The following is a 22,858-nucleotide window of genomic DNA, read 5'->3' on the forward strand; positions in this document are numbered from 1 at the left end:
GGACTTTGAGGTTCACTGTATGTTCATTTTACCCACCGAACTGTCATTATTCAACAATGACAAGGTAAAATCGGTTTTGCAATCAATCGCCCCTTTAAGTTCAACATGGCCCTGACCATATCTTTGTTTTGCAGGTTTTAATGTGCCAGTGAGCATTTACCATAGAAACTCACAAGAGGCCATCTTTAAACATCTTTAATGCTTAGTCTACCAAATTGTAGGCTTACAGTATGTGGTTTGCGTACCACAAAATGTGTAGTACATCCTGGTAGTTTTGGCATTTGACAGACTATATTATATGTTTTTCTGGTACACTGTATAGTATACTGGTATTGGTATTAGGATGTGTTCATGAACATGGCCAAGAACCTAAAATGTCATTATTTTTATGATAACGAAACAGTACGCTTAACGGTACGTGTCCACTACAGCATTTTATTATTCCTCTGCATCGCTTGCCTTCCCAAAGTACACCACGCTCGGGGGCGTGTTAGACAAGTTAATACAGAGTTGTAGTTCTCTAAGGTCACTGTTGTAGTCATGGCCAAGCATGCAGACTTGGGTTCATGTACTCACAATATCGACAGACACAACATCAAGTTCAAGTCTTTTATTTGTCAGGTACACAGAACAACACGAGGTCAGACTGGGCACTGAAATTCTTAAGACAACGCAAGCACCTGGCATAAGCACCCGGCAACATTTTACGAGTGCAAGATTACAGTAGAATGTTATGTAGCGTACTTCACTCTGCGTTGTATAATTTGATTGACGACACTGCCACCATGGTCGATCTGCAGGAAACGGTTTATTCTCCCCTCTATACACGAAGAGACATTACAATTGACTCTCAAACAATAAATGAAATGCTGAAATCAATAAATATTTTGTTTTCAAATACTTTTTCCATACGGGAATGCATTTCTTCAATTTAACTGCACTGATTAGTCATTTTCATTGAACTATCAAGTGCTACACTGTCATATTTGAAAATGTGCATCAAATGATCATTCAAATGCTCAAAATGACAAAGATGGATGAAATTCTTAAATTACACGTCACATTTGCAATTGCATGTCCTTGTTGGGGTCTAATGTATCAACTCATTAAAATGAATCAAAGTCCTTTCTGCATTATGGTGATGTTTTAAATGTGAGTGGAAAATGTGTTGAGCTTTTCGTTTAGTAAATTCCACGCTGGGTAATCTGGAAAAAGAATGCCTTGTCCAGCATTCTTCCTGGCTTCATAGGAATGGAAGCATCTGTGTGAAGAAATCGTTTTTAACTGGTCTCTGATGTTGACTTAACTTTAGCTGAGTTACAGAAAGTGTTGAATGTGTCTGGACATATTGCTCTTGGTCAATATAAACGGTTTTAAATCATGTTTAAACATCCTTCTGACTGTTTCTTAGATATTGTTCTGGGTTTGTTTAATTTGATCTGGTTTTGGAAGATTATCTGCCTGTGGATTGGAAGAGTCATGTCAGTAAGATGTCAGTACAATGCAAACATGGGTTATATTGCATTTTAATTTTCACATTTGCATTAACATTTGAATATAGTCCACTGTAAAGAGGGGTTCGTCTTTTAAAATTAAATGTCAAACCGTTATTCAATTTTAATTTTAATATTGTCACAAATAACACTTACATAAATTGAAAATGCCAATGCATTTCCGAAATTGCATTGTGCTTCCATATGGAGGACCAAACCTGCCATATTTAAAAATGAATGAATGAATAAATAAATGTCCACATCCATGCATTTAGACATAAATAAATGAATACATGTACTAATTAATGCACAATTGTCAATCAATATTACCTTATAATTTACATGTATTTATGTATTTATTTGTGTATTCATTTATTTATTCATTTATTTATTCATGCGTTCATTTATTTATTCATTCATTTATTCATTCATTTATTCATTGGGGCATGTAGCCCCAATCAAGCAGAAGAGAAATTTGTGAAGATTGACGACACAAAGTTAATCATCGAAGATGAAAAGTAGCTTAGTCCTAAATGGAGTTGTATGCCCCATAGCACATATTTTACAAAGACTACGGCAACAAAAGCCAAACGTTGCCACGATATGTTGGGAATGGGATGCCGTTGCGACGGTTATTGTTGGAGCAACAAGTTGCCTAAATAGCCTGTAGCCTATGCCATGTTTATGTATATGTCAGCTTTACACGTAGAAAAGAAAATCTCAGAGAAGGTGAAAGGCTTGGTGACCGGCGTGGAGAAATGCGCGTCTAGTGTGAACAGCATCGCGCCATTCGTAGTATATTGTGGCGCTCCAGGGCGCTTCGCAGCCAGTGTGTCCCAGGCGTTAGCTAGATTGAATCTATGGCTCTGGATTGATTGCAATGTCTGAACATCAGTTTCCACGCCTACTGGCCTCCTCTCATTATCATATTGGGAACAATGAATGAATGAATGAATTAATAAATAAATGAATAAATGAATAAATGAATAAATGAATAAATGAATATATAAATGAATGAATGAATGAATAAATAAATCAATAAATCAATGAATCAATAAATCAATGAATCAATAAATCAATACATAAATGAATACAAAATAAATACATACATAAATGTAAAATATATGTAACTATTGATTGACAATTGTGCATTAATTAATATATATATTCGTTTATTTCTGTCTAAATGCATGGATGTGGACATTTATTCATTCATTCGTTTGTAAATATGGCAGGTTTGGTCCTCCATACTTCCATACCATAATATTTGATGTTTAGTACCGTGACACCCGAACAGTAGGTGGCGGTAGTGCACCTCTCAATGGTAGTTCGACTAGAAAGAAGAAGAAGAATACAATTGACACCGTCTTGTTGGATTTCAACCACATTACGGCATTGTTAAGATTTGCGGAATAATCGTTTTATTTGCGTCTCCTTAGTGCGTGTTCAGTGTGGAGTAGTTCGTGTTTTTCAATCCTGCAGAGTAGTTTGCCAGAAAGGACAGGGACCAGCCGGTGTACGAAGGCTGCAAACGTCATCACATTTTAGCACGGTGTTCGATAAAAGTTAGAAACCGTTCTGTTCAAGAATGGCTGAAATTGACGGAAGTATCATGGAGGGTGTAGGTATCGTTCATTTCAAATGAAGAATCATTTGTAAACAATAAATATATGTTCTAGTATTTAGCCATTTTATTTGTATTTGCTTGTGTTTTTAGGGCGGACAAGTTGTAAGAGTATCAGCGTCATTGAGTTGCATCAGTGGCACGTCGATTACAATCAACAAGATCCGCGCAGGTAGAAGCACGCCAGGATTAAGGTAAAGAATGCATGTTTGATTATAATGATGTAGAAGTATAAAATGTGTCCACATAATCTTCCACGTGTTTACGGTTTCTGTACCGTTTTAAGTCATTTAATTCAGTGTCGCTTCATTGTAATGCTAATTTTCTTTGTGTCGTATTTATGTGCCAAAGTTAGCCACCAGTAAAGTTCTCCTCAGGCTATTTCATTGGGTGTACTTCCCCCCCTCCTGACAAGGCACAACCTATAGACCAATTATTTGTTTGTAAACATTCGGGATGCGCGCGCTATGTGGTTGCAGAAAACCGGGTAGGGATAGCATTTTAAATGGAAAAAGGACCACACGGATAATGCAAATAGTTAGATTTTAAAAAGATCAAAAAGGTCGAGGAGGACTATGGAGGATTATAGGGGCCAAAACTAAATGAATAAATACTTGGATAAATAAATAATTATATAATACAAAGCTTAAATAAATGACTAGTTATATAATGTAATACCTAATTGATATACAAAATATATGAATTACAAATTAAATGACACTAAATATATAAATGTTACATGTATTTGTGTGTACATATATATATTTACATTTTAATGTGTTCACATTTATTTCTCCTTACATTTATTTACTTATCCTTACATTTATTTATCCTTACATTTATCCACGGTGTAACTTGCTGCAGCAAAATAAATCCGTCGTCCCACGTCACCAAGTCAGGGGGCGGGTTCAAGCCTCTGATTGGTGGTTCAACTTCAATCGACTGCTTTTGACTATTCCAAGATGGCAGCACCTTGTGCGGATTCAATGAATGAAATATTGAATGCTACAGTGATCAAAATGTTGCCGGTGGCTGAAGAGATGGAGGCACCTGCCAATTCACTTCTTTTTTACATCATATTGAGAGCTTCGCTGAAATTATAGGAATGATATTGGCCCTAACTGACACAGACATCAATGAACATGTGTTCACGATCCTCAGCGAGATGATAAAGCATAGGGGTGGGCAAATCGATCTCAAGACCGTCAGTGGCCGGGTTGGGAAACCCGGCAACTATCGATACCAACGTTGGTATCAATAGCCTGATTGATAGCGTGATAAGATCGATACTTACGTCATTCCACACTGAGTACACAACTCCCTTTACATCATAGTGGTTGTGCAAACAACGTCTAACTTCGCTCAAACTCACTTTGCCCCTCCCCTGCTAGGCTGAGTTGTTGCCGTGTACGTGCAGTAATACGACTCAGCGGCACACATTAACAGTATTTTTGACAAAACTCGTAGTCCTGTGTTTTATTATGATCATAATCATGTACAATTAATTAAAGGAAACATTTTAAATGTTCATTCAAATATTAATATTGATGATGTATTCACTTAATCAATTATGAGGCATTGCTTTCCCCGACATGAAAGTAGATAAACTGCTTTTCTAAGCCAAAAGTATCGGTATTGGCAATACTGGCCCTGTATTTACTCCTTTGTATCGGATCTATACCACATCGTGCAGTGTTGCACACCCCTAGCAGCCGTAGAGTGAGGCGATAGAGCATCCCTCTAGATTGAAGAGAGCTTGACCGACTGGTGGAGTCTGCCTGGTGTGTAATACTGTTCATTCACCAATCAGAGGCTTTAACCTGCCCCCTGACTTGGTGACGGGGGACGACGGATTTATTTTGCTGCAGAAAGTTACACCGTGGATAAATGTAAATATAAATAAATAAATGTAAGTATAAATAAATAAATGTGAACACATTAAAACGTAAATATATATATATATATATATATATATATATACACATACACACACACAAATACATGTAACATTTATATATTTAGTGTCTCATTTAATTTGTAATTTATATATTTTGTCTGTCAATTGGGCATCACATTATATAATTAGTCATTTATTTAAGCTTTGTGTTATAATATTTATTTATTTAGTTTTGGCCCCTATAATCCTCCATTGAGGACAGCCTTTAAGAGAGAAAGCGATTACCCATTGATCTGTCGCATCAGCATTCTGATTTGGGTCACGAAAGTCTTGAAATTTGAGTGAGAATGTCGGCCACTACAGACTGCATGGTCGAGCGGCAACCATTTCTTCCCGTCATGTCACAAAGTTAAAAACTTAACAGTTTTACAGTAAATTCTACATCTAAAAAGTCGAGCTGGGCAGCTTTCAAGAGATATGGAAATTCTGCTTTTAGCCAGCTGGTACGATTATTTTTTTTATTTGTTTAAACTGGCAATCTGAGTGAGACTGCCTCCCCATTAGACTGTTGTAGCGTGGTTTGCACGTTTAAGATTAGCAATACTTAATTTATGATAAAGTATCTAGTTCTTGGGGCAGCACCTCTGATTTGTTAAAGGGGACAGAGGAAACCTTATTTAATAACATTGAATAATAGCACTCGTAATAATCAGTCTAATCTTAAGTAGTGAATTCTATGAAAGTAGAGCAGATCAGATAACATGAGGGATATGCGAATATTACACACAATGATTTATTTTAAGCAAATGCAATTGGGATGAACAAATTATGGGTTAGTTTGGCTACAACAGTACAGAAGGTCCTATAACGTTATGGAAGCGGGATACACAATTGAGAGAGCACGTGGAGAGGGAAAAGGGGAGGAGAGAGAGAGATAGGCCTCAAGAGACAACTGGACAGTTAATGCAATGGTAGGATAATCCTAACGTGAGTCAGGTTAAAATCATTTGCAAACTAAAATCAAACGTAACAAATTCAACCACAATATGCCAATGTTCACAAATAAGAGATATAGCAAATCGCAGTTACTTTGGTCGGCTTGAAGAAGGGTAGAGTCAGTTTCGTTATCGTCCAACGAAAATAGAACAGTGGAATCTTTTGTCAAAGTTCCGGGCGCTCAGTGAATTTGCAAGTTGAGAGGAATAATTTAGAACTTACGTGTTCACTTCAGTTTAGTTCCTACGAACAAGCGGGGAGTGATTGTTCATCTTGGGTTTTTATAATCTAAGAAATGCAGGTTATCCCTTTTTGAGGGTGAACTTTTCATTGGTCAGTTTACCTGACTGGGCGTTGTCCTGAGATAAGATAGGTGTGAAGTGGTCGGTAGATTGAAGTCAATATTTCAAATGTCCATGGGATGCTTAAACTTCAAAATATAACAATACAATGTTCAGAAATAGTTTGGTTAGTATGGTACAATCATTTTGATATTAATATTGACTGACTTATCATAACAGGAAAGGAAGTTTCATTAAATCATCAAATTACATCAACACAGCATTTAACGGTAAAGCATAAATTGTCACACAAATTCCAATAGTTCTTCTAGTTCACTATCCAGAAGATAGTGGCATTGTGTGAGACGTCATATAATGCAATCAGTTGTCCTGGTGATCAGTACTGTGTCTTAATGAGTGGATCAGAAATGGTTGTGTTGGCGGTTTGACTCTGCTACACTGTTTTGACGTTAGCCTCAGTCAGTCTCGCTCACTGGCAGTGTGCACAATGTTGTAATTCACTCCATTCTACACGGAAACGTCAGGGAGGACTGCCCAATGTAGATACGAGCCTGATGAAGATAGCCAGCAACTCTGATTTCTTTAACCGAGCCTGTTTCATTCTCATTTGCCTGAGATAGCGACCTCCGTTTGCCAGGCTAGTTTTGCCCGATCACTTGGTCAGCCTATTTAAGGGTATCGGGGTCAAGTGACTTTTGTGCATAGACAAATGAAACGTAAATGTATTGGTCCAAAGGCCAAGAGCCCTCAAAAAGTTAATATCTAGCTATCTAATATCTAGATATATGATGACCTGATTGACACTCCAAGTGTAATAGACCGGGGAAAAGTTTGTATTTTGCAACCGACATGCGCAGTTGAGCCTGCTTGACAGTTGTGTGACGTAAGGTGATAAATGGGCTCTGTTCGAAATGTCTTAAAATGCGTCCTTCCTTCCTTCCTTTTACAGTTTTTCTCCATTGCTTTGGCTCAATTCTTGAAACAGAAATTACATTCTCAAAGCTCCACATGCATTTTGCAAAATAGCCTATATGGTTCAGCACAACTACATAGATCACCTTCAAAAGGTCATATCTCACCCAAAACAGTTAACTCATGCTTCAAAACCAAATCATTTTCTTGTAAAATTAGCCAGTGCCCCCAAAATGAAAAGTTCCTTCTCGATTGCTTTGGCTCATCTCTCGAGAAAAAAGAGAACATTCTCAAACCTTTAAATACATTTGCCAAAATAACCCAGATGGTTCAGCAAAACATCATGGAACACCTGCAAAGGGTCATCTCTTTCCTAAAACAGACAACTTTATCAGTCAACTAAATCCTTTTCTCATCCAAATAGTCAGTGCCCCCAAAAGGAAAAGTCCCTTTGGCATTGTGTAAACACTGCAGGTCAAAATGTTTAGATGTTTTGTCAGTATGGCAGTGGACCTTAGAAATATCACTCATGTGCACTGTGTTATAGTTTCTGTAGTAGATGTTTTCTTTCCAGAATACAATGTGTCTCAATCTACATGTATTCATTTAGCAGATTCCTCTATCCAAAGCGACCTCCAAGAAAGCTTTACAAGATTCCATAGGTCACTGACCACAACAACGCAATAGCCCCAGTAGCCCCAAACAAAACATGAAGCATACATTGTGAAAAACCCAAATAAGTGCAAAAGGGAAGAACCATAAGAGCATGTAGCTAAATAAGTTACAACTAAATAACATGAACCTCGAAAGTGCAAGAGTGTACCTGTAGAAAAGCAAGCAACAATACTGTAATGTATGCTTCATGTTTTGGCTAACCACAATGTTATCTCGTTGTTTAGGATCATTGACCTATGCACTTTTGTAAAGCTCTCTCTTGGAAGTCGCTTTGGATAAAAGCTAAATTAATACATGTGTAGGGGGGTGAATATTGTCCAGACAACCAAAACTAATTCCCCTATGGTTTAAAGGAAGATGGGGAAACTGAACAGTGTATTAGCATGAACCAAATAATTCCAATACCAATAGAATTCCAGGTATTTGACTCTATGGGTTAAATCAGAGCAAGAATGGTCAAAGTACAGTTAAATGAAATACGCATTTAATAACTTTGCAAATGAATGAAATCAATTACAAGGCAAACAGGTTACAATATGAAAGCTTTCAATCTTACTTACTCTACCATGATGATTGTAAATCAGAGAGAAAGCAAGAGGTGAGCAAGGAGTAGGACAGTAGGACAAGGGAGAACTGAGGAGAAGGTCTCAGGAGACGAAGAATCGTTAGAACAATGCATTACAATTCCTTTTATACACAAGAACAACCAATCAGACCACATCTTGAATGGGGTGTGAGAGCCATTAAGTTGAGACCGTCCACAAACTCCAGACTTTAGCATATGAGAGGTGGGGGCAGGTTTGACACCCAGCCTTACACATGTAAAATGTAAATGTTTATTAAATTGAAAAAAGATTACAGTAATTCAAAAGTAGCCTACAAGGTTTCACATCAAATATTGCACTTACACTGCCATGGAAATTGTTACTATAATTGCCATACATCATGGTTACTGTAACAGGAAATGTGTACAGCACAATATACTGTCATACAATAAGCACAAAACTAACATTATGTATAACCTACACTAGTAGTATGAGTAACCACAGTAAGTTTCAGGCAAGTGACACTTTCCTAGTCAGAGTTAGCAGGGGGTGCATTACAGTAAGCCTGGCATGAAATGCACCTCCTCTATTGTCTGTTCTGTATATCCCAGCATCAAATGATTCCTATTGTACACTGAATGGACTAGTATGAGTTACCATGGTACTTTTCAGGCATGTGACCCCTTCCTAGTCAGAGTTGCAGAGGGTGCATTTCATGGCAAGAAGGAAACACATACAGTAAGAAAGTAAAGCAAAGCTGGAGTTTCACTAGTTGTCGTCCTCACTCTCCTGGTCATCTTTGACAAATGTAAGGAAGTGAGGCCCTACCAAACCCCTCTCATGTAGAGGGATAAGATCGGAGTGCAGGCCGTACACGAACACCAGGAGCGTCTGGGTATTGTATGGACCAAGACTGGGAATGTGGGTGACTACACCATTCTCTGAAATGGCAGCACAAACAGTGATGTTTCCCCCGAGCTGGCCTGGGACAAGCTCTATATATTTGATGGAAGCATTTATACTGCTGCATTGCTCCTGTCAGCTAACTAAACTTACTGTTTGATTGGTGATAGGATGTGTCCCCTTGTTTTGTAAAGTTCTCGTTGCACCTGACAATGACTGTAAGCAGATGATCCAAGAGATCCATATTACAGTATATACCATCATGTTTTTCATGGTAGTATGTGCCTGAAAGATTTTGACAGTGGAGTGAACTATTGTGCAGGTGATGATGTACACAAGGAAATGATGCCAATATGTTTTGCAGAGAACAACCACTTGACTGATAAACAACAGTCAGTTTAGACCAGCAAGATATTTTCAATTGATAGTTGGCCTAATTGAAGGCAATTATACCTAACCATTTCAAAGATGTGCTAAATCATTTGAAATGTGTGCAAACTGTAGGCAATTGCACTTGTCATTTAGAAGGATGTGCCAATACAATTGCAATTTGATTAAAGGAATGGAAAAATTCCAATCTGTTGTGAACAACTGCCCAGCGGTTTGGAGGTTTGCACGTGTTGTTTTGAGAATTTCTGTTTCGTGAAATGAGCCAAACCAATGGAGAAAAACTGTAAGACAGCGAGGTCTGTTCGAAATGTTTTAAATCTTCTCTTCCTGTCTAAGATAACTTGAAATACGTCACATAACGGTCATTTTTTTTAAGAGAGCATATGAGCTGCCTTGCTGTCTTACGGTGCGTTCACACTGCAGACTTTTTTACCGTTCTGCACCGCCGGCCTTCCCACAGTGCACCACTCTTGGAGCGTGTCAGACAGATTAATTCAGAGCTGTAGTTCTCTTAAATCACTGTTGTAGTTCGTATAATGTCATGGCAAATGTGCAGACAAAATACAACTTTTACACACATTAAGCAAAAATCCGATACGCATTCTGGATCTGACATGATCTTATCTACAGCACACAATAGGTTATCTTTTTCCACACTTTTTTTAGGCAGAGTGAAAGATTAAATGCCACCCGCACTCTATGTACAGTAACGGGTCTTGTTCCGTCTGGAAAAAAAGATGCATCAGAGAAAAAAAAAAGTTGACATGTGTAACCTTTTATTATATTACTCGAAATCTCTGCAAATCAATCGCTAGATTATGACTTGCCACTACACATTCACTGTATGGATAGCGAGTGGCTGCCAGCCAGCATTTCAGCGTTGAATGTCAATCGTGTGCCGGGTGAGCTAGCTAGACTATGCAGCTAGCACAGAAGAAAGTTACGTAATGTGAAAAACTGAATTAAAGTACAAAATACAACACACCAGGGATGCCGACAACCTCAGCAACCCTGCGCCAGGCATAATTCTTTTTGTTTACATCTCTGTAATTGAACATAGACGTATCATACAATACTGGGTATGAAGACACACATACGATGAGTTGATCTTCCATCTTGAAATTGTCAAACCTAGAAATGTTTACCATGACCAACAGTTGCTACGTTACAAGAAACAAGAAACCAACCCGATTGGCCATCGCTGGCGTTTTCACGCCCATCATTTACATAAAGTTTAGAAAATCCAACTTTCGCCGCCCCGCTCGCCTTCCCACAATGCCCTACGCGGGCGTCAATGCCTGGTTTCATTGAAAATGAATGGGAAGCTGACGCCCCGCTCTGCCCGCCCCGCTGCAGTGTGAACGCACCGTTCATGGCGGCACGTATTACCCATAACTCTGTGCGCGGGGTTACCGTGAGCAACAAGTTAAAGGGGCAATTGACTGCAAAACCGATTTTACCTTGTCATAGTTGAATAACGCCAGTTCGGTGGGTAAAATGAACATACCGTGAATATCAAAGTCCATTGACACCTCTTTCCTATTCAAATCTCAAAAAGAAAACATTTGGCTGTAAAACGCTAGCTTTTCAACAAAGCTACCGGTCCCACGTAGGACCGGTGATCGCCCTCTTATTGGCTTAGTGTTCCAGGCTGTAGCCTACAGGGAAGGCTAACACTCACAGTCTTCCCAAGGAGCCAAACATTCAACAGGCATGGCTGCTGTTGTCTTATGAGAAGATTAATTTGCTCTGCACATTTCACCCAAGACAGTTTTGACAACCTTGGACAATAGCAAGCAAGATTTGCTAGGAAGCTGAACCTGGAAAGAGGTGCTGTTCCGACCTTATGCTCATTGCAACCGCCTATAAGGACAGTATGATGCATACAAAATGTATATGTATGATGTTGTGCTAACAGTTATTAGCAATGCTAACGTTTCCTGTATAACATAGCATACCAGGTAGAATGCTAAATAAGTTTCTACACACATCAAATGACTCTACCTAGACTAGCTGTAGTCGGCATTAGAAGGGAAGCTTCCGAAAAATTGCCAGAAAACGAACAGCAGTCTGGCTTATTGCTAACGCCTGTCTAGATAATCTATTTGAAAGAACTGGAGAAAGGCAGGTGCTTGATACAGGATACGGTAGCATTGCTAGTAACTGTTACTAGTAACACCTAGACTGTAGGCATGTAAACAAGTTCAGCTTGCTAACGCAAGAGCATAGGTAGAATGTGTGATAATTTAGCCTAGTTTTTGGCAATGGGGCTAACGTTGATTTCATGTTCCTTACTGTGTTTCATTCAAATAAATAACCTGTGTAATGTAAATCTACATTTCAAGATGCATGTTTGTCCAGATCTTGGTCATGTTATTTTTCAGCAAGTTATTTAGAGCTAGCTAGCTAACTGAAGCAGAGTAGAATCAGGGTATGGTTTGGTTGCTAAGCTGTAGCCTAACGTTCTACCCACCCAAGTCAATCCAGTTTGCTTCAACAACAGAAGTGGAAACAAGTAATGTTATCATTTCAAATGATATATAGTCAATCTGTTGAAAACAGTGTTGTGTAGACACTAATTTATTTGCGCGTTTTTATTTTAAGTCTCCAACTTCGGTATTTCAGCGAGTGCTGCTGTTGGCCGTGTTGCGTTTTTGCTCCCCAGCTTCACTCGTTGAAAACCAACCAATCAGCGCGCAGCTCATCTAAATATTAATGAGCATACCATAAAAGGAGAAAAGCTAGTGTTTTTTCCCAGGAACATTTCAGAGGATCTGTCAGTGGGCATAGAACAGCACCCGGGCCATTTTCAACCCAACCAATGTTACATACCCTATTTGGAGACCTTAAGGAACAGTGTGAAATACCCCTACAAACTGTCAATTGCCCCTTTAAACAGAATCCTTTGACCGCCATTGCTCTAAGTTTTTACAATTCATATTTCAGCTAAACGGTACTTGTAAATCAGCATCTGAATAAAAATGTATCAAGAAGTGGGCAGTGTAGTTGCTGAAAATGTACTTATTTTATTGATGACACTCCTAATTTGTAAATTTGCTCCCACTTTTCGATAACGTACAGTAGCTAGCATCGCCGTGCAGTGCAGACACTAGCTAGTTGCTGCGTTTTATCATAATCCTATCAAATGAGTGAAATACAAACACAAATGTTATGAGCTATTGAGCCTATATCTAACAGAAGTTTAAATACAGCTTAACTTGACTTAGTGTGACAATAAACTCAATGCAATTGACTGCCGTCTGACAAAGCGCGCTAGTGCTAGCACATAAGTACACGCAGCGCGATGACGTACATCCTGTCTTAATAGGCTGTTTGAAAACAACGGTTTTTAAGATACCTTACCCCGAAGAGAGCTGTCTTGTTAGACACCTGTCTAGTAAGACATCAAGGATTAAGACAGCTGTCTAAGTTTTCGAACAGAGCCTTGGTCTATAGACAAGTTTTTGAGCCGTTTCCGCTCTACTTCCTGAACTGCTCCCCTATATCAGAGAATGTCTAATATAGAGAGAACTGCCACTCTCGGGAAACTTCTGGGTTCTGAACTGGTTGAAGTTCCATGTGAGGGCGCTAACGAGCGAATGCAGAATGAATGGAGGTCTATGGAGCGGTAAACCTCAAAATCAAATTTTCTCAGGATATAATTTTTTGTCTAGTAATTTGAATTCTGAATTCGAAAGGGGAGGCAAAAAAATACACACTGCTGGCTGTTAGATTGTTTTAAAGTCACCTTTCTGTTCTAAAAAGCTTTTGAAAATTGACGTCATACACATCGTACGACCAGAGCTACTGCTTTACGGCAAGCTCTGGTCACTTACTTTTTTCTCTCAGGGCATCAACAACACAGCTGACAGGTTAGGCTCTCCCTGTCAATACACATGCTAGAAAGAGTTTTGGCTTGCTAATGATGTTGCTAATGCTCTGACATTCTGATTCCGCTTCGGATGCCTTCAAGCGGGAGCTCTGGTCGTATCAGTCCTTCACTAAGCAATCAGCATTCATTAGCAGAATGCTAGCGTGTTATGGGCAACAACGACTCACCCTGTAAGAAATCAAAAGGACATAAGTACTCGTTCATTCAACTTTAGACCTATAATCCATGTTAAACATGCAAAAACTACAATCAAATCGGAGATTTCTCAACGATAATCAGGCAAAAGAGACTAAATTAGCCGTTTAGCTCCATAGACTGCCATTCAACATGCACTCGCTCGCAACCACCCCCAGTGCAATACTGGTGGAACTGCAGCTAAATTCGGTACAATGGGGCTTAATAGGGATTGGCAAGGCTCTCCTTAAACAGGCTCTGCCTGCTTGTTGCCTTCAAGGGTCTTTTGCAAACTGATGTATGATGCAACTTCCTATCTTTCAGTGGAATTCAAAATAAAAGCTCCAAAATTTACATTTCTTGATGGTCGCACCACATGATACTTCATAACATGGGCATACTCGGACAAAGTTTGTTTATATATTATGACAGAAATATCAACAAAAGAGCACTGTAATTTCATATAAGACTAACACACTTTGGAAATTATGCCAAACAGGGCACAAAATACATTTTAATACATTATGAGCACATTTCCATAAGTTTCCAAAATAGAAGTCATGCCTGAGCAGTCGCACCACATGATATTTTGACACTTTCAGTAACAAAAAAAATTGAAATTCCATATGATTATATATACATTATGATATATATTTTTTTTTTTTCTATAAATCTAGACAATTTTTAACTGGAGAAAATGCAGTTGGACAGTAAATATAGGCGTCATGTCATTGGAAGTTCTGTACGGTAATTTTATGCCGTGTCTGGTGTGAATGGGTCTGTGATAACTTTTATTTCTGGAATGCTCTACTGCGGTTATGTCGGTATCGTCAATACCGGTATCGTAAAAATCCATACCGTCGGCTAAATTCATACCGGTATATTTCTCTACCGCCCACCCCTAATTCAAACCAAAATGTCCCACCCTATTGTTTAAAGATTCTTCCACAAAACCAATAAATGCGCTGCCTGACTATTGCCAGACGGTAGGTAGGAAGGTAGACAGAGAAGTATCCCTTCCAATCATTGCACTCAGTATTACGTGTGAAGCTCAACCCATTTTTTGCCCACTGGTCGAATCTTGTAATTGTTAACCATGGGAGTCAGGAGGCTGAGCGGTTAGGGAATCGGGGCTTGTAATCTGAGGGTTGCCAGTTCGATTCCCGGGCCATGCCAAATGATGTGGTGTCCTTGGGCAAGGCACTTCACCCCTACTTGCCTCGGGGGAATGTCCCTACTTACTGTAAGTTGCTCTGGATAAGAGCGTCTGCTAAATGTAATGTAAATGTAACCACCGTCTTCATTTCACCAGACCACAGCATCTGTCTGGATTGGAATTGGTGAGGGACATTTGTGGGGGCAGGTTAGAGGGAGGCACTGTTGGATCAACAGAAGTAGTGTTCACCCCAGGAAAAATCAAGGCTGGGAGTCACATTGCAGACACCCATACTGCAGGGTAAGCCAGAAGTTGTTTCATTACTAAAATTTTACCAATATATACACCCACTTTAAGAAATATGAAAATAAAAAAAATTGACAAAAGCTGTTTGGCTAAGTACACAACATGAAAACAGTCTGATTTGTTAAGATCATCCCATTGTGAATAGATTTTAACATCAACAATAATGCTGAAATTTGTATCGGCTTCCGTTAAACTCTTCTTTTCTCTTTGCCCTCTATTTTTGCTGTTGAGTTTAGGAGTATTGGGCTGCTGTTGCAGGTGTCTTTACCATGTGGCCTGTATGCAGATGGTCCCTTACATCTCTGTCTGAAGGGGGGCACCAATGCAGAGATGGCCCCACAAATTGACTACACTATTAAGGTATAGTGATACTGTAGAAATACAGTAATTTTGTTTGATGCTTTCAAAGATTCATATTTATCCCAGGAAAACTATTGGAAACAAACCACGAGCACACAAGACATATGCTCATGCCAAATTTCACTTGATTATTGCATTTTCAATAATTAAACCCTGGCATACACAAAATGTATATGGCTAACTTGAAAGTAGGATGAAGTGCCTTGCCCAAGGACACAACGCCATTTGTCATGGCCGGGAATCAATCTGGCAACCTTCAGTTTACTAGTCTGATTCCCTAACCGCTCAGCCATCTGACTCCCCTATAAATGTAAAAGTAAATACAGATGGAACACAATCAGACTGAGCATTAACCATTTAGTACCTTTCAAATTGTGCTTAATTTTTTCAGAACATTTCTGTTTGAAAGTTGACTTTGCCCTTTTATAATGTGGAAACAAATATAGCTGTGCCTACGTCCATAAATATGTATGCAACATGTATCTCCACATACCATATTAGGCTGAAACCAAGTGGACTGATATGCCAATAATATATATTTGACACCAACTCAACAAAATTAAAACAAAGTATCTAAGATGTTTGTTGTTAACGTCAAGTGTATTTACACATATCTGTAAATGGGGAGTGTTAAAATATGGAATATTAAGTTATGTTCAAATTATCCCATACTGTTGACCTTCTGTAAAGGCCAACAGATATTTAAAACCAAAAGCAGTATTCTGAAAGCTCTGAAAATGTTACAAGTATTCCTTGAACTTGACAGTAATTAAATGTCAGTTGATACAAACTATGAGTAATGCTTTTTTATGTTCATGTATATTTCAGGTATTTAAACCTATTGTGGAAAGATTTGGAGTACACTTTGACTGTGATGTAAAAATGAGGTGAGCTGTCTCAATTTCCTATATTGCTCTATTAACATGGAGCCCTATCATATTTGACAAATTTCTTTTTTGTTTTGCAACTACTGTTGTATTCAACAGACAGTGATGTTTGTTCATGTGTGTATGCACAGTATGAAAATATGTTTACATTTCCAATAGGGGATACTATCCTAAAGGTGGGGGTGAAGTGATGGTAAAAATAAATCCAGTGAAAGAACTGACTCCAATCAGCATGACTGAGCGAGGAACCATCTCTAAGATACATGGGAGAGCCTTTGTTGCTGGAGTGTTGCCCTATAAGGTATGTAGTAGTTCAGGATTATTGTACTACAAATGTGGCTATTAATATAAAAGCATATTTTTAATTCAGCATTTCTTTGATCTCACAACTGCATGCCGATAACTCACTGGGTTTAATAGTTGCTTCATATGACATTATCTGTCACTCTTATTGTCTTAACTCACTCACCTTTGCAGCCTTGATGGCTTTAATTTAGTTAAATCTCTTGCTTGCATATTTTTCACTCTTCTCATTCTTCTCACAATTTATTCATTAATATTTTAGAGAAAAGGTACAAGGTTCGTCTGCATTTCTAAAAGGTTTCCATGCAAAAACAATTGAGGCTGCCAATGTTTTTAGTTGTGCGGTATATTTTTTTGGGTGCTAAATTACTACTCAACTAGTTTTAGTTGAGTATAGTTTAGTTGGCCGGCTTGTGTTACTCTTGTATTTAGCCTTATATGCTGTACTTTCTGCAACATAATCACTAGCAAAAACTAAATTCAGTTATGTTGAACTTGTGATAAAAGTCTTATCATTGTTTTGGAATGGTTGGAACAAACCAAAAAGCACATGAATGTAATCTAGTGGTGGGCCGTTATCGGCGTTAACGTGAAGACTCTTATCGCGCGATAAAACAAATATTGCCGTTAATCTATTCTCAAAGTTGGGTTGGGAGCTGGGTCTATACTACGCAAGCTATGATGACTTTCACCTCGATATTTTAGAGCGTATGTATACCTAGCCAAATTGCACAAGAACGAGTCTTTGAACCTGTGTGTATGCCTTGTGTATGAATTTATCACATCAAACGTGACGTGCTAACATGGATGCAGCTATGAAGCCGCCGGGTTTGCTTCAGGGTAAATGTATTTTGAAGAAGCTTACCAATTGAAACTTCAAAGACTAAGGTTGTTTGCACCTTGTGCTATGCGGAATTAGTTTACTGTAGGAGTTCTTCCAATCTCAAATACCACCTAAATGCAAAGCATCCCTTAGTTAATGCGGAAGATGCCGGGCCAAGCACTGATGTAGCGCAGGGGAAGAGTTGTTGTCAAACTACTATGTTTGAATGCAACCGAGGCAAGCCCGTCAGCACAGCTCTATCAGCCAAGCTAACTAATTGAATAAACAGTTAATAAACACAAGTACATCTAATAGAACATTATTTATTTTCATCACCAATTATCATAGTAGAACAGCTTTCTCAAGCAGTTTGTGATGCATTTTGGAATCAGGAAATGAGCCCCTGGTCTAATGTGCCACCTGGCTTGAGAAACCCGTTCTCAAAGACTTACTTTTAGTCATTATTTGGGTAGCATACATATTCTGAATATCTTCGGCGGAATTCAAATGAGCCATTTTAATCTAGATTAACACCAAGATTACAGTGAGATTAATCTAGATTAAAAAAATAATCTATGCCCACCACTGTGTGTGCGTGCGTGCAACCCTAATACCAACTGAACGCCAAGTGGCACATGGGAACATGCAGGAGAACAGGAGTCGCCGTCCACTGTAATACACTAGAACAGGGGTTTGTTCAACACAGAAACAAGGGAAATCGCTCCTTGCTCAGTGAGATTAATCTAGATTAAAAAAATTAATCTATGCCCACCACTAATATAATTACATTTGTATGACTGCTCATTCCATCAATGTTCCAATGAGCATATGAATATAGCTTCATCTCACAACCTTGAAGGGGAGTAAAGACGCACCAGTGTCAAAGCAAAAAAGATCAAGTTATGCCGTAGGACATATAGTGCACGTGTTACAGCAAATGTATAGCAGGTTCAAGTAGAACATGTTTGCAATATGTGTAGATTGAAGATGTATTGTACTGCATAAGGAAAAGGAAGAAAGACAGAGAATTGTCTGAGGTCAGACAAATGTAGCCAAGTAAGGAAATGTCAAGCCAAGTCCTCAAGTAGGACAATTTAAAATGTATGACTTTAGTAAGATGCGTATTAATGTTGTCACTGTGCATGTTTTTTTTTGTGTTTTTTTGAGCCGGTATTTTGGGAAAAGGCAAGATTTACATGTGGCGTGAAAGTGAAGCTTATTGTTACACCACTCATCCAGCCCGTCTGCAAACGATGGGCTCTGTGGAAAATAAGGTATAGTGCACCTTGATGCACATGGCATGGTAGCCCTCTCTTGGCGGCTGTCTTGGCAGCAAGGGAGAATTTGAGGGAAGATTTCAGTAGTAGCCTGACCTCTTTGATCAAATTCTGACATGTTGATTCTTTTTTTATTTCCTGTTCCCAGTGAGTTGGTTTAATCATTGATGGGACAGGCCATTAACAAGCCATCCAACCATCACATGGGTCAATATTGCCTATTGTTGGTTGACTCTTTTACAAACATTTCTACAATGCTGAGGGATGCAATTTAGGATGAAGATCACAAGAGAAAAAATATTTAATACCCCCTTTCCACCAAAGTGAACCGGGAGCTAGTTCGGAGCTGGTGCTAGAGCCATTTTGGAGCTGGTTCAATAACGAGCCTTCTCATAACATTTGTGTTTGTAATTTCACTCATTTCATAGGATTATGATAAAACACAGCAACTATGTCTGCACTGCGATGCTAGCTAGGTTATTGAAAAGTCGGTACAAATTTACAAATTAGCAGTTTCATCAATAAAATAAGCACATTTTCAGCAACTACACTACTCGTTACATTTTAATTCAGATGCTGATTTACTAGTACCGTTTAGCTGAAATATGAATTGTAAAAACTGAGCAATGGCGGTCAAAGGATTCTGTTTGTCTTGTTGGTCATGGTAACCCTGCCCCAAGCAGCTCTTACTTGGTTCCCAATCTGACCCAGCTTCGAAGTGGTGCTATTTGCGAACCACTTACAAACCACTTTTCTGGCTCCCAGTCTGTCGAAAGAGAAATAACTGGTTCGCGATTAAGCACCGGCTCTGAACAGGCATCCAAAATGCGTTGGTGGAAAAGGGGTATAAGTGACTTTGAAAAAGGGTTTGTTAGTAGGGCATGGATGGCACTAACATTGGGTAGCTCTTATGCTTTGTATGGCTGTTTCCAGGCATGTATTGGGTACATTTGTTGTCCTAGAAGGTAGCTAACAGCTAATTACCTTTAAACTATGCTCAAACCTTTCTGTAATCTCTTCCTGGATTACAATACCCCATCCACAGGGCACAAGATGTAATTGAATGGTTAAATGAAAATGTGAATCATGCTATAACCTTCAGTCATCAAATCCAAAACAAATTGATAATTCCGATTTTGGACAGAGTTAGTGTTCGACAGCACTGTCCATCACCATAAAGCACCTAGTTGGGGAATACCTATTGGTGTGACATCTCTCCTGAAGACTTCCAGACACTTGTAGAATCTATGCTAAGGCCCCACAACTTACTAAGATACTTTTTGTGTGTGTTTTTATCTAAATATTAACTGCTTTGCATCACATACATTCCTGGAGCAAAAGGACTAAGTGCGAAACTTCTGTATTGATGGTAAAATTGTATGTGATTGTAAAAAAACCCAGTTGTAGGATTGTTTCGGTAAAGGTCTCAAAATTAAGACTAAAATAAGTAATACATTCCTCATTTCCTAGCTGGCTAAGGACATGTCAACCGCAGCTGTTTGGACCATCAGGAGAGAGATCAAGGATCTCTACATTAACATCCAGTCAGTGCACGAGAAGGATACAGCATGTGGCAATGGTCAAGGAATCATGTGAGCTTTTTATACCTTTTACATTCCTTCAGTGTACCTAATGCATACAATTCTATCCTTTAGGCTTTATATAGCTAACCTGCTATATTGCACATTTCCAGTTTATTGCCATTAATTCCAATATATGGAATTAATGGCAAATAACTGGAAATGTGCATATATAAAATACGGGTGGTTGAAATCAAAGCATTCTGATTGGTTGAGAGTGAGTCACGGGGTGTGCTTTATTGAGAATAAAGTACTGTACGCCGCCTTATTACATTTACCTTATAACGGGAGCGTTCCATATTAGTGCGCACTCAAAATAACTAAAATGTTGCCGAAGAAAAAGACTCTACAAGTACTGGTGTGCAGCAATTTATTGGTTAGCAAGCTAGACTAGCAACATTCGGTTAATTTTTGAGCAATAATATTGCACTGTCCCTTGCTATCAGTGCTAACTATCTGGTCTAACCAAGCCCCACCCCTCGACTCTCGGCTTGAGGCAACAGCCCCGGTGGATGTAGTTGGTATTGCATTTCCAATTTTCTACCCGACTCGTCCGGTCGTTTTTATTCTATTAACTCCAGTCAAAGTATCGAAAACTATCTCCCCCAATAATTTTTGTTAGATTCTCGAACCTGGCTCATACTACTAGCTTTTTCATAGAAGAATTTTTCCTAATTTTTGCAAAGATTGAAACCAATCCGAAATGGGTAGTCTAGCAGGCCATTTATTTGCTTACGTCAAGAAAAGTTGCCTGGAAACGTGCTCGCGGATACGAACAATGAACGAGCACAAAAGGAAGCATCAGCAAATCGTGATTTACCTGAGCTGAATGAGAACAAAGAGAAAGGATTTGATAATCTACAGCTGCCTGCCTTAATTGTAGTTTTACAAATGGTTGCACATACATGACGGTTGTTTGTAGAGTTAATTTAAGTTATTTTAAAGCAGATTTAACCATTTTGTAATGAACTAATATGCACATGGCATGACAAACGTAATTATAGCCTAATCTAATTAGTTATAATATCGTGGCATGTTACGGCTTCATTATATATTGTTGACATGTTATTCTGAGGCAAAGACACAGATGAATAAATCATGTCTGATAACGTCAATATTGTTATGGTCGTTATATTGTTAGAACTTTAAGTCAGTTAACACCACAACGATGGCATTAACAATTAGCTAGGAATTGTAAACAACACTCATCATCATTATAATAGCAAAGGTATAGGCTTAATTTGCTTTGCAAAGCTAGAACAACAACGGAGCCAGATATTCAGGTTTAAAGTTTATTTATCCGACACAATACATAAGCAGTTAAACTATAAACACAAAGCAAAAAGAACAACGTATAGGTCCTGCACGTATAATACTACAGTACTAATAGTATTGATTTTCGTAAAGTTCACATGTAGGCTATCTGCTTCTTGATCGGACTTGTACCACATTCTGTCTGGAAAGATGGCGCGGTCCGTTAGGAGCTCTCGCCTGCCTCCAATAGGGTCCAAATGCAGTGCTCCCTCCTCAGGCCCCTCTAAACCGGAACTCTCTCCTCAGGCCCCTAGAGCCGGAACTCTCTCCTCAGGCCCCTTGTTTCATGTGTATCCGAGGTATTAGCGCCACCGCTGGTCGGAGGATACTGCAGGCTATTTATATTAATAGGCTACCTTACATTGAACTTCGGTTTTAGCATAGGTCAATAATGTTTAACAAAGCGGAAATTAGCATTGCAGCTAGCGTTACGTATTGCTAACATTACAAACATGATCACTGTTCTAACCCTGGCAAGCATAGAAAATAGGTTTGGCAGTTTAGCGTCATCTAGTGGTCATTATAGAATATCACATGTTTTCCGTTGGTCATTTGCAGCAGCAACAGCTGGCTCGTGTTATTGTTTATTGTTTCCACGGCAACAAGAGCCGGCTCTGAAATAATTCATTTAACGTTGATAATACAAACAACACTACTCTCTTAATCTGAAATCAATATCCATCCTTGTATTTATGTTAAATGTTGCTTCATCAATTACCACTTCAATCATAAAGATGTGTAATAATAGTACTAAACATATATTCCATATTACAATAACGTAGGATAGCAGTGTTCATGGGAAACTTAGGCTACTGCAGGGGGATAAATTAACAATCCGCTTTGTTAAACACTATTGACATGCTAAAACAGAAGTTCAATGCCTATTAATATAAATAGCCTACAGTATCCTCCGTCCAGCGGTGGCGCTAATACCTCGGATACACATGAAAAAAGGGGCCTGAGGAGAGAGTTCCGGCTTTAGGGGCCTGAGGAGAGAGTTCCGGTTTAGAGGGGCCTGAGGAGGGAGCACTGCATTTGGACCCTTCTCC

The 22,858-nt window shown here is 38.8% G+C and overlaps 1 protein-coding gene across 5 annotated transcripts in view; it reads left to right on the forward strand.

The window, feature by feature from the left end:
- The first annotated feature begins 2,808 nt into the window (after window positions 1-2,808).
- The window catches only part of rtca (RNA 3'-terminal phosphate cyclase), a 34,647-nt gene continuing 14,597 nt past the window's right edge, over window positions 2,809-22,858 (forward strand). Inside the window, exons 1-7 of one of the 5 annotated variants that reach the window (XR_014750753.1) lie at window positions 2,809-3,114; window positions 3,211-3,311; window positions 15,116-15,259; window positions 15,502-15,625; window positions 16,454-16,512; window positions 16,672-16,813; window positions 20,386-20,507. Coding sequence is in view for 4 of the 5 variants with exons in the window: in XM_084692621.1 (XP_084548747.1) it covers window positions 3,082-3,114; window positions 3,211-3,311; window positions 15,116-15,259; window positions 15,502-15,625; window positions 16,454-16,512; window positions 16,672-16,813; window positions 20,386-20,507 (725 nt within the window). In the remaining variant the exon portion in view is untranslated. The remainder of the gene's footprint in view (window positions 3,115-3,210; window positions 3,312-15,115; window positions 15,260-15,501; window positions 15,626-16,453; window positions 16,513-16,671; window positions 16,814-20,385; window positions 20,508-22,858) is intronic. The other 4 variants (XM_084692621.1, XM_084692620.1, XM_084692618.1 and 1 more) reach the window with 4 other exon arrangements.

The sequence above is a fragment of the Hypomesus nipponensis genome, chromosome 26 (assembly GCF_054491055.1).
Source record: "Hypomesus nipponensis isolate SF chromosome 26, ASM5449105v1, whole genome shotgun sequence".
Lineage (NCBI taxonomy): Eukaryota > Metazoa > Chordata > Actinopteri > Osmeriformes > Osmeridae > Hypomesus > Hypomesus nipponensis.